This window comes from Bactrocera neohumeralis, chromosome 4 (assembly GCF_024586455.1).
Source record: "Bactrocera neohumeralis isolate Rockhampton chromosome 4, APGP_CSIRO_Bneo_wtdbg2-racon-allhic-juicebox.fasta_v2, whole genome shotgun sequence".
Taxonomy (NCBI): Eukaryota; Metazoa; Arthropoda; class Insecta; order Diptera; family Tephritidae; genus Bactrocera; species Bactrocera neohumeralis.
This window is the reverse complement of record NC_065921.1, coordinates 66,776,105-66,789,626: the sequence shown is the minus strand read 5'-3', so window position 1 is coordinate 66,789,626 and position 13,522 is coordinate 66,776,105. Positions and strand designations below refer to the sequence as shown.

General features: G+C 35.1%; 1 protein-coding gene across 1 annotated transcript; it reads right to left on the bottom strand.

The window, feature by feature from the left end:
- Positions 1-4,743: 4,743 nt before the first annotated feature.
- LOC126757035 (putative uncharacterized protein DDB_G0282133) lies at positions 4,744-7,507 on the bottom strand. The gene has a single exon (XM_050470620.1). The coding sequence runs from the start codon at positions 6,740-6,742 to the stop codon at positions 5,666-5,668; it is 1,077 nt and encodes a 358-aa protein (XP_050326577.1). The 5' UTR covers positions 6,743-7,507; the 3' UTR covers positions 4,744-5,665.
- Positions 7,508-13,522: the final 6,015 nt, after the last annotated feature.

Genomic DNA, 13,522 nt, shown 5'->3' with positions numbered 1-13,522 from the left:
AAGTCACACACCCAACTCTAACGACAAATATTTGTTTCAATAATAAATCACTCACACCGTTTTTATTATACTTAATTTGTGCGAACTCTAGTTTTCGAATAGATTATAGCTTTCTGCCCTGAAGTAGAATAAGTCAACCGAAAGTGATGAGTAGCGCTCAGGTCTGCACACTGAATGTCTCAATGACATCATCACCAAACATAGGAATGTACGTTTTATAAATAGCCATTTAACTTCTTAATTGCCTACGTAGTCGATTGTTTTGTGCTATTGAAAAATGATTAAATATGGTGCTTACCAGTTATTAATACACGATTTTCATTCACCGTTTCTAACTGACTGTTGCTAAACGCGCTAATACCAACCATGACACATAACAAAGAATTGCGGTACTTCTATTCATATTTCTTTCGACTCATATGGTGTTAAGTAAAATTTATAAAACCACAAAATAATGTCGGTTTTCACAAAAAAATTTAAATATGAAATAAATGTAAAGCTTCGAGGTAATTTCCATAAATAGTTCCTTGAAAGTGATAATTTTGGGTCTTGAGTATTTAAAAATACTAAAATAAAAGTTGTTAGTAAATTTATAAATATGAGAAAATCGGTCATCGTTATGCTAATATTTTTGCCAATAGTTTTCCATCTAATTAATAACCAAAATTGATTATGATGCGGACTTTTGCGAACAAAAGTAAAGTACAAGTAGCATGAATAATAGCAATCTAAGGATGGGAAGTCAACACGCAAAGTTCTCTGATCGCATTCACTTGGGAGTAAGAAGCAATTCACATGGCCCAAGTGCGACTTTGACCAAGTATCCTCTGGATAGCATAGAACATCCGTTCGAAGGCGAGCTAAAGTTCATCCCCTAATACCCGCCACGTAAATCACCCCAATCAGCAGCTCGGATACCCCATTTTGATACGAATTAAGGGCATACACCTGGAATGTCCGGTCCCTTAATTGGGAAGGTGCCGCTGCCCAGCTGGTTGATGTCCTCGTAAAAACAAAGGCTGACATCGCCGCCGTCCAAGAAATGCGATGGACGGGACAAGGACAGAGACGAGTAGGTCCTTGTGACATTTACTACAGTGGCAATATAAAGGAGCGCAAGTTTGGTGTTGGATTCGTGGTAGGAAATCCGATTAATCATTCATGGGTGAATGAACGTTACCGCATCAAAGCGGTTCTTCCTTTATATCGCTGATTTGCACGCCCCGACGGAAGAAAGGACGATGTGACCAAAGATGTCTTCACCGCTTGGGCGCGCTTATTAAACTGCCCCCGCCACGATGTCAAAATCTGCTTGAGGGTGGAGCAAAGAAGGTATAATTTGGCACTGGTTTCAGCCTCCCACGACGAAACATCCCCAAATGGGTTGGGGCTGATCGTATTCGCCGGGGCCCGAAATATGGTTATCTTTTCAGCATTTCATCATATCGAACCAAAGATCGATCATGTACATAGACGGAATATGACATAGTGTTTAGATGTGCGTGCGCTCCGAGGTCTAACATCGTCTCGGACCACTATATGTTGCAGCTAAGATTCGCATCTGTGCAGCAAAAATATGGCGCGCCACCAAACACAAGGAAGGTTCGACGTCGAGAAGCTGCAATCACAACAGATAGCCGAACGATTTTCTCGGTTCTCTGAAACTCGCCAAAAACTCGATATAAAGGAACTGTGGGACGGCATTTCATACTGTACAGCTGCAACCGTGAACAGCTGGTACGACGAGGAGTGCCGTGTCAAGAAAATCAGGCTGCCTATTACGATCGACCACTACACGTGCGGGATAGTTCAGGGGAAGCGAGACGTGAATAGAAAAAGAAATTTCGTACAACATACTGGCCGACAAAAGAACACATTCTACAAAAAATGCTGTTGCTGATCTAGTCACGATGTCCAGAGCATAATATGGAGGAACCAACCTGCTGAATGGCAGTGAACGACAAATCGATGACGATGGAGCAATTCCATTACTTTTGAAAACCAACATGCGGCTTGTGAATTGCGAAAGATAAATGTCGAATCTTTACTTCTTTGTAAATATGGTGACCGTCGGTGTTAAGTAAATTTATCGTTGTGACAAAAAATAATTTTATACTTAATGAAATAAATTTTCCTCTGTCCCCGAGAGTTATTAAGCGTATGCCGGCTTATGAAATAAATAGTTCTGCCTGGACAGGAAGTAAATTTTCGGGTTTGGCAAGAACGAGGCAAACGAAATATCTCCAATCAAACAAACAGTCGTTTGACGGAACAAGGCTTTTTTTCGAGATGTAATTTTGATAATTTCTAAAAATATAAAACACCATGAAACAACGTTATTGGGAGTAACATCACACCGTTTTTATTATGAATAGCTCCTGCCATCAAGGAAAAGTGACGCTAATCTGCGCTCAGGGAATGTCTCAATGACACTGAAACATCGGAATATCTTAAAAAAAACCAAACTCTATAAGGTCACCAAATTCCCGTCCGATATGGTGCAAAGTTTTCAACCATGAGATTAGTAAATTTATGAGAAAATCGGAACATCGTTATTTTTAAAATATTTTTAAAAAATTGATTATGATGCGGATTTTTGCGAACAAAAGTAAAGTACAAGTAGCATGAATAACAGCAATGCTAAAGGAGATATTAAGATGAGATTTATAATGAGCGACTAAATAAGTTTCCTTACACTCAGCAAAGATGTATGAAATTTAAGAAAATTTTTAAAAAACTGAATACAACCGAGATTACGACAGCTATTAAAATCATCAGATGTTGTAAAAATATTCAATGATAATAGATTTTCAAATCTGAATATTTTACCTCTAATGAATGTTGGCTTTGAATTTAATCTAAACCAATTTTAAAGAATGTAACGTATAATTTCCTCTCTCATAAGTATTTATAATCGTACAAAAACGAAATTATTTAAAAAAGTGAAAAAAATAAAACTAGTAAAGCCCCGTCTAATTAGAAGTTGGAAGATGAACGAAAGAAAAAGCCTGGTGAAGTGGTCTCCTCGAAGATTGTGCAGGCTCTCTCTTACTTTTGGTCAATACCACCATGAATAGATAACAGCGCGAACAAAAATTAAAGCTTTCTTTCTTTTATCAAAACTAACCACCGATCAAATCTCAATGGTTAAAAACTTGTTTCCAATTATATTTGCCATTTTGTTATTTTTTTAAACAAAACTGCATTTAGTACATTCTTAGCTTTTAGCTACTTTCTTGTTTAGGAGTTCTTAGCAGTAAAAGCAATAACGCATGTTTTCCTTATTTACGAAGCCATTCAGCCAGAAATGAGCCTCATCGCTGCAGATCATTTTTCGTTGAAAATCCGGATCATTTTCAAGTTGTTGCTCTGTCCAATTCACGAACATATGAGGATTCTGGTGGTCAAGCGGCTTCAGTTCTTGCGTCAATTTGATCTTGCACGGGAACATTTTGTACTGTGTCTGCGGATTCAAATTTTTTCATTAGATGCTCCATCGTTGATCTGACAGGTCGATTATGACGATGAAATGGCAAACCTCAGTAAAGAGAAATGTCAAAAGAGTGGAAAAATATGACGTCGTTTGCTGTCTCTATTGGTCAACTTTTGTGGCGTCCCTATTGTAAAACTCGTTAGATCCAGCACGGAATGAAAACAATGTAGAAATCGTCACTTGATTCGCACGTATTGTTGACGATCGAATGGCATTAGGAAATGCGCTTTGCTGTTGTACATCAATATCATGTTGTTTGTCTAAGAATCATTCTGTGCAGAGGGACTGCCGGAAATGATGTCATAATGGCCGAGTCTTGAATATTTTTTTATGAAAATTTCACAAAATCCTTATAAAATATGTATCTTTGGAATAATAAAAAGTCTGAATAAAAAGCTAAATTCTTTTATTGTAGCCCCTTAAATCAAGTGACAAATAGCGCGCTTTAACCCCAGTTATGCTTCCCACATGGGGCGTGCTTCATTCTAACAGTGCGATACAGTAAATTTCTGTCGCACTTATCACTTCAAGTGTAAAATATTTATTTTATTCAAATGAATTTCGACATTCGGGGATGTTTTTCAGTTGAGTTATGCTGATATGTTTTTTTCGAGGAACTCCGTAATTTTTTCACAAAGCAGAAGTATTCAACTTTTTGTGTAGCTACTTTTGTATGTATGTACATGTGTACATGCGTCAGTATGTACAAACAAAGGGAAAGTGCAAATACAGAGTAGTGAACTAATCATTCCAAACTTTATTAGTTACGTAACACAATCAAGTTGAAAAAATTGGGCATAAGAACCGCAGACTATGATTATGCTTAAGATTAAAGTTGAGAATTCCACTGCGGTCTCTTGCTTATTGTCACACTGGTAAAGCCTTAGCTTTAACTTTCATTGCTTTGGAATCTTAAGCTGTTATACTCGTACATACATAGATACCGAATTTAAAGAAGCCCTGGCACCAGCGAGCTCTTAGGTAAATTAAGAAATTGTTTAGGTTTAGCACGGTGAAAATAATTCCCATACCAAAAACAATTTCAATACAGGAAAGTCCGTAGTTAGCAAACGCATATTTGTTGGAAAGCCTTAAGGTCATTTGAACACAGTCAACTTGAAACAGTGCCTTTTTTAATGCGCGAAATGCATTTCTAAGCAATTTTCGTCCAAATGCTGCTGAAACACTGAGCAATCAGTCTTTACTTTAGATACTCTCACAGCTATTCTTGCATTAAATGAATTCCGAAATTTTAATTGAAATGTAGTTTTATTACATATCATTCATGGAATGACATAATATTTTTGTTTACATGCAGCTTACATCATTTTCACTACATTATAAATACTTGCGCTAGATTTTTAGTCAGATGCATTTCAAGTGTAAATACTACGAATTTTCTTATTGTCATAATACTTTACGTTTAAGCGTATTTTGTTAAAATTAATTGTGCTTATTTTGTTGTTGTTCTTTCTGCATGTTGACTAAGATTTTTAGGAACAATTCGCTGACTTAAAGTTAAAGTTTATACATAGGTCTTCAGTGCACTTGTTAAAATATATTAAAATCTTTACTAAATGTACAAAATATAAATAAATACAATATTTGTCATGGACATATTTTTTAGTTTTTTTTTTTACGTGCTATAAAGCCTACAACATAAAAGACAGTTAAAAAGAACTCACAGTTAGGTTATTCAGTATTACAGCAACTTTAACTTAAATAGTCAGGATGATTTCAAAATTAATTAAAGCATTTTCATTATTAATTAAAAAATTAACTGAATAAATAACCAAAATATCCATTCCTTTCTTATTGTTTTTTTTTCCTTTTCAACAAAAAGTTATTTCTGCACTAAAATTACAAATACAAGGCAAGAGGTATTGCTGGCATAAATACAGTCAAAAGTTCTTTAAACTACACACTTTCATTTATGACTCAATTCCTTGTTTTAACTTAAATTTACGTTTGTCATAGATCATATTTGTCATAGAGAGCGTTGTTACTACTTAAATATACATTAATCTTTTCTATTTATGTTATGAATTTAATAATTTCTTAGGAAAATTACTGCCTTACTTGTTATAATTTTTCATACCGTTATATTTGGTTTTTTAGCAAATTTAGCAATTTATGAATTAGCTACTCTGCTATTAATCATTCTTTCTTCACTCACATACTAACATTGACCGCATTCTTTATGCAAATATTACCATAAGTACTCACTATATTAATATTATTATCAATTTTACAGCTTTTAGTATTAATTTTACTACTCCTAGCATTATTATTACTTTGTTCAGCCTCTTTACCAACAGTGTGTTCGCACTTCAAATTCGGCATTGATGCGAAATCGAAATTACGCCAACCTTGCTGTTCGAACAACTCATTGAACTGCCGCCATTGCGCACTATAATCGCCGCCAAATGAGGCAGATTTCACCTTCACCTTCTTGGGTGTTGAGTGTGACGGAGACGCAGCCGATCCCGATCCAGTTGCCTCGTCAACGTTGACCTTTGCTGACGTCGCACACTTCCCCGCATTCGACGTAATATTCGCAGTTGCCGATGCTTCTACATTTTTGGGACTTTTTTGCTTGTGAGTTTTGATTTTCTCACTTAATAATTCCGCTGATTTGACCACCTTCAATTTGCCATTGTTGCCTATGTAATCGACTATTTGTTGTGTCGAATCACTACCCAAGCAAATGCGTCCCTCATTTCCCGTATAACGTATGCAACCGGTGTTATTTGTGATTTTCAGTCTTGTATTATTGCCAATAATTTGTAAATTACCCTGATTGCAACCGATACGTATCCGATTGCCATTGCCAATAATGCGCAAATCACTTTTATTACTCTCTATACGATATTCCTTTGAGTTGCCAACCAAGTCTCTGGTATGACGAGTGATCGACGCCGCTGTTAGGGGTGCGTCCAATGTTTCCGTCTTGCTGTATTGATAATTGTTCGCTGCACCGCAACTGCTGTTGTTGGCAAATGTGAGTGTGAGTGTAGTGGCGCCTGACTTATTTGTGCGGCCAGTATGTTTGCAACTGCTGGAATTGCTGCTATTGCAATTACCTCTACTGCTACTGTTATTGTTACTGCTACTGTTACTGTTGCTGTTACTAGCGCTCTGCCTGTTACTACAACTGCAGCTGCATTTGCATGCACTGGAAGTTTTGCTGTTTGCGTAGTTGCAATCATAACCTGCGGGATCCTCTGGATCGTTTACTGGTATACCCATTTTGTTCAGTTTTTATTTTAAACAATGTTTTATATTATTTGTTAAGGAATTTATTTAGATTTTTTAATGTCTCGCACTTCACAGTTCTCTGCTCATGTATCTTCAGTTCGCACTTTAACTTTCTAATATGCTGACTTTATATTTCAAATCTGTAACTGTCATTGCATGCCGAAAAATCACCGCTCGTATTCATTAACTCTTCGTGTGCAATCAATTTCACTGCTGAACTTTGTTGTTGTCTATTGTCTCTCTTTGCTGTATTGACAATCAATCAGCACTTTGCTAATGTCACTTGCAATTATTCAGCACAAACTGCTTCGATTATTAGTCGTGTTTTAATACCTGTTAACAGGTGATTTTTTATTCCATTTACTTTTCGCACACTAATAATTGGCGTGTCAGTCACTTGCTCCAAATCTTTATATGTATGTTTGTTTATATATCTCACAAAACTACAAATTTGTCTCTTTTAATGTTTTATTATTTTCTCATAGCTTTTATTGATATGTACTCATTTATGTGCATATATTTAGCAAATACTTTATGCTTTTGTCGTCACTTGGGGAATCACCTCTGCACCAACACAAACGTAGCGTATTTTAATCAGACTTGGTTCAACCGAATACTTCCGAGCAGACAAAATTCGTTGCTAAATTATATTCTATTATTGCTTTCGTAGCCGAATTAATTATTTATATGTATGTATGTGTATAGTTCACGCGTCGCCGCCGTAACTTGTACACCGAACGCTCATTTAGCAATGAATGACGCTCATCGTTGGCCAACGCTTTTATATGGGGCGCGCATATCAGCATTTATTGTATTGTTTTGCAGAGCGTTGAGCAGCTTTTGATGGGGGGAGTTTTTTTTACAATTGAAAAGCATTACAGCTGTTTAACACTAGTTCGGTGTACATGCACACTCTCACATACGTTTATAGCGTGCAATCAGTTGTTGCATTACTTGCAGGCGTGCGAATTTAATCTCTCTTTGATTGAACGAATTTTTGTAAGGTGCGTTATCAATGCTAGCAGTTCGATAACAGGTGATGATAAACAGAAAAACGAATAATACGTTATGGAGACCGAAATACATACATACATATATGTATATATGTATGTGCATAAGTATTTTGTATGTACATATGTATGTTTAAACAAGGAAATTGTTAAAAACAAGTAGCTAAATAATTTTTTTTATAGCCGGCACGTTAGGAAAATAATAATAACTAGTTTTTGTCAACAACGAGCCCTCTTTGACAAATAATATCAAAGAGACGGTAAACATACTAGTCTAACGAAGCAACTCATTAGATACTCAACTTATTTGATAACCTCAAAAGGCATAGCGCAAAACAGTGAAAAAGCTCGTCCAATCTACTGAGCTTCGCTAGGTAAATCTTGTGATTTACGAGTTGACAGCTGCATTTGGGTTCAAGTTGCGGTGAAAAATCTTTAGTAGGCACTAAAATAAAAGTGTCATATTTAATGTAATTATATTTTCTAACTATTAAAAGTAATCATATACGTGATATTGGCAATTTTCATTGTCTTGGTATATATGTAAATATGAACATGCATATATGTGACTCATTTTGTTTGCTGTAAATTTGCTATATCTTGAAATTTGACAGGTAGTGGGTATTTTTATAAAACTCCTAATATGAGTTGTAGATTAGTTCAAATGTTTAGGAATTGTGACATCGTTCATAATTCTAATCTCTTTTGATGTTTTTTTTTATCAAAATACATAGATAAATAGTACATACAGACTAGGGTGTTTCATTTAAAACTTTTTATTATTTCTTCGCGGACTAATGAAAATTTTGTTTTTTATGTTGTGAAAAAAATTCCGAAATTTTGAGCCATTAATTTTGAATTTTCCTTTCCTTCCTTTTTGAATTTTCACATTTATCACACCTTTTTGAAAAAATTTGGGAAACTGCTGGTTTTATAGACAAACCGCAAAGGAAAAAATTGTAGGAAACTCAAAATTAAGGGCTTAAGATTTCAGAAATTTTTTTCAGCATACAAAAATAGTTTTTATGTGTCCGCGAAAAAAAAAATAAATGAAATACCAAAATACAAACCCAAATACAGACATGTACAAATAAAAGTAGTACGTTAAAGTATTCGTCATAAGCATGACTTTCAATTTAATTATAGAAAATATTCTCAATGAAATTGGATCTTTCTATAACTTTGTAGTTTCATCGCAAAAAACACTGAATGTAATGTCCTACAGTTTCGATCGAAGAAGGTAGGACCTCTTTAAGGTTTTTTATATTTTAGTCTAACCCCATTTATTTTTGGTACTCGTACCCAGCTACTCAAATTCAAATCGTAAAATAAAGGAAGTAAGTAATTTATTATTGTCGTTTTGTGTTGATATGTGTGAAATTTATTGGAGAAACCAACCTTGACAGAATTGAGTTGTATGATAAACTGGTGCAAAAATAACGGTTTTTGGAAGTGTTGTTATTCGAACATCCTTTCTCAGGAAAAATACTACTCATGTACTCATGCACTACATTAGTGGCTATTACTCACTTTTTATCGTTCGTTTGGTAAGTTTGCTGTATTGGTGCAGTTTATGCCAAAAATATGGAATTCCCACGCTATCGCTGATTGACCTTATCTACATAAAAAGCAATATAAAGTTTGCTGCGAAAATAGCTGTAGAAAATTGTATTTTACTCGGGGAATTATAGAGATATACATCGATTTATTATAGGTTCCATTTGCCACTTCTTTGCTCGCTGTGTTTGACCATTCTGTGTTATCCATATAATTAATAGGTAAAAGCACATCTAGTTAAAATTAACAAATAATAATAATAAAATAGGATACTTGCGACCTGCCAACCACTGTCCATTGTAGCCATGTAGCAACAGACACCTAAAACTATCATCATTAAACTGGGTACGTGTGCATGTTACAGGGAGGGAGGTTGATATTGTATGTAAGTTTTGTTATCTCAATAAGTAAATTCGTTAGCGACAATAAATTCTTGGAAAAGGCCGAAAAAAGAGGGAGAGGAGAGCCACACACGACCTTTTCGTCGATTTCAAAGCTGCTTTTGACAGCACGAAAAGGAGCTGCCTTTTTTGCCGTTATGTCTGAATTTGGTATCCCCACAAAACTAATACGGATGTGTAAGCTGACGAGCATTACCAAAGGCTTCGTCAGGATCGGGAAGGACCTCTCCAAGCCGTTTGATACCAAACGAGGTTTCAGACAAGGCGACTCCCTATCGTGCAACTTCTTCAATGTACTGCTGAAGAAAATAATTCGAGCTGCATATCTGAATCGAGAAGTCAGAATCTTTTATAAGAGTGTACAGCTAACGGCGTACGCCGATGATATTGATATCATTGGCCTCAGACAGATAAGGAAGCGAAGCAAATGGGTCTGGTAGTGAACGAGGGCAAGGCGAAATATCTCCTGTCATCAAACAAACAGTCGTCGCATTCGCGACTTAGCTCCCATGTCACTGTTGATAGTCATAACTTCGAAGTCGTAGATAATTTCGTCTATTTTGGAACCAGTATTAACACCAACAAAAATGTGAGCCTCGAAATTCAAGGCAGAATAACTCTGCGGGCTGAGGTGGTAATTGAGAATTAAAGTTCTCTCTCGACGAACAAAAACCAAACTCTATGTGGTGCAGACAGGGGCTACGCTGGCTAGGTCATGTCGTCCGTATGGATGTAAGCATTCCAGCTCTGAAAGTATTAGACCCAGTATCCGCCGTGGGAAGCAGAGGAAGAGGAAGATCTCTACTCCGTTGGAAAGACTAGGTGGAGAAGGATCTGGCTTCGCTTGAAATTTCCAATTTGCGCCACGTTGCGAAAAGAAGAAACGACTGGCGCGCTGTTGTTAACTCGGCTATAACCGCGTAAGCGTTGTCTACACCAGTAAAGAAGAAGAAGATTCTTTCACTTCACAGTATATAAATCAAAATTAGAGCCAAAGACGTTATTCAAATAAAAATTAACATAAAAATGTATTTAATGTACGCAATCTCACTTACAAAAAAGTCGAAAATTCTATATGTATATCTTCTATATAAACTTCGGTTATTCTGTGAGGTACTTTAATGCAAGTCAGAGAACACCATTTTCTGGATGTATCGAAACTCCAATATGTCTATGAAAATTGAGAAGAGCAAGGCCGCTCAATCTTCCCTAGTCGCATTCCGCAAGTAGGTTTTCATCCTGCGAACAGTCGAAAACGATCTTTCACTGAGAGTAGTTGAGTTACAAATGTTAAGAATTTAAGTAGCGCTAGTACTTCAGCTAATTCGTTCCACACGAAGCCGAAAGGCAATACGAAACACACTTTTGTATAGAGCTTGTTTCGATTCCCCAAAGCAACAACGACGAAATCCGAAAGCGCCTAGAACCTCCCTTAACGTACGCCCCTGGTCGCAAAACGGAATTGCTTCTTCTTAAAAACATACAGTATGTAATTATACGATCACTGTCATCCATATACATATTCATATAAAAGTTATTATTTGCAATTATCAATTTCTCAAGGTTTCTACTGTCAACACCTGCGATTTCTTCCCACTTTTTAATAATTACATTTAATAATAGTTGTTAACTTTCTGTATCGATATAAAATAAGATTATCAGTAAAAAAGAAATAAATAAATGTAAACCACCCGAACTCGTTCGCTCAGGTGCATGAACTGCTAATAACACAAAAAATGTATTACTGGTTCCTAAATTTTACACATTTATTCATATTAGGAAAAATATATCTGAAATTTATATTAATTACACATTAAAACAAAATAATTTATTGATATTTAATTTTAATTTATTATTTATAAAAAATATAATTGCTAATGAACATGAAAAACTGCAAACTCAAATAATTTGGTCTACACAAAGAAACACTTGTTTAACTCCAGTAAAATACCAGCACGAGTAAGATAATCGACAGTCATTAATAACAGAGATGTGAAGATTTTTGCAAGCGCATATAATTTAATTATCATTATTATAATATTTTGTTTGTAAAATGTTTGGAAGTCGTAAATATTCACATGCAAGATATTAGTATTTGTTGCTGGGCGGTTCAATTCCAAATACTATATCGTCACCTGAAATGCAAAACAACGTATCATCACAAAAATCGAAATTGAGTTTTTATTGCTTACGATTCACAACCTCATATTATACTTGTATATGTAATATCGTAAAATTTCAAGCTTCCGCTCCGATATATAACCAATATATAACCATTTTATAACCAAAACCCCAATTTTGTTACAATATGAGTGGCTTCTATTATACCGTTCCGCTGTTCCTTCGCCTGTAAATTGTGAAAAGTGATGTTACGTTATTTTGCATTTTAAGTGACGATATACTTACATATATGTACATATGTATGTAAGGTCGTACCAAAGCTATGGTACATAACAGAAAATAAAAGCCAGAGGGCGTGTACAACCGTTTGAGCTTAAATATAGTATTTCCCCTTTGAGCGACCTTTAGAAACTGCTTAAATTCTAATTGAAATAGGTAGATGTAATCAACAGATATTCGCTTAACCAATAGTAAAATAAAATCAATTATCGAAAAATATGGCAGTTCGTTAAAAATGTTTTTTTGAACGGAAATTGAATTCATATTTCTTTCCTATAACAAGCACTTTCAACAAAAACACAAGAAACCGATTATCGCGAACGATTAGCACGGAAAATTTATACGGGGGTTGCTACTTAAGTGTTGAGACAAATACATATATGTATTAAAATTATAGATATGTTCTTTATTATTATTTAACATATTATAGACTAGTGCAGAAACCTTTGAAAATGATAAAGAAAGAAAGAAGTATGAAACCCATTGGAATTGAAAGATAAAATAACAAACATTAAGTGGAATTTTGAAATAAAATGCAAAATATTTAATTTTTTATCAAAATTTATTTTATAGCCTTGAAAGTAAACCCCGCCAAATATAATACCCAACGATTCCTCGAAACACTTTTCATAAGCACTTTTGGGATGGCCTTCAGCCACTTCAGCTCCTTCAGCGAATTTTAATTTAATTTTTGTGAAACAAGAAAAAGTCCATCAAAATCATTCGAACGGACTCGCAAGAGATGTCAAGCTCTCTTGCCATCTCCTTAACTTGCCTGACGATTTATTCTCAAATACATGTCCTTCACTTTTTTAATATTTTCATCAGTTGAAGGGTTCCAAGGTCGTCCAGAATGAGGAATTTCTTCAACGATCTTTCGACCTTCTTTTAAGACTTTGAACCACTCATAGGGTTCCGTTTTTGATAAAACTGAATCAGCGTAAGCCTTTTCCAACATCCGCAACGATTTCGCACACGAAATTTGGTTAGAAATACAAAATTTAAGCTAAATTCTTTGTTCGAGTTTTTTCTCCATTGTAAAAATCGCAACGCACTGCTGAGATGTACCGGCTTAAGCAGCTGCTCTAAACAAACTGGTTGACATATCGCGTTCACATTTGGCATAGTAATTAAGAACAGTCCTAGCAACTTAGCAAAATACATTTTTTTAAAGTATTATTTACCCGGAGAATTTAATTAAAATAATTTTTCGGATGCTTTTTTGTCACAATATATGTATCTCGATTTTCGGCAGAACTATGAAGCCTATAGAAAAAAGATCTATAACTTTTGTGAACAGACTTTTCACATAACCTCAAAATTTATGTGAAAAATTCACATACCGCAATTTTTGTGTTTTTATTTGTTTTTTTGTGAGACAAATTTTTTTCTTACACGAAATT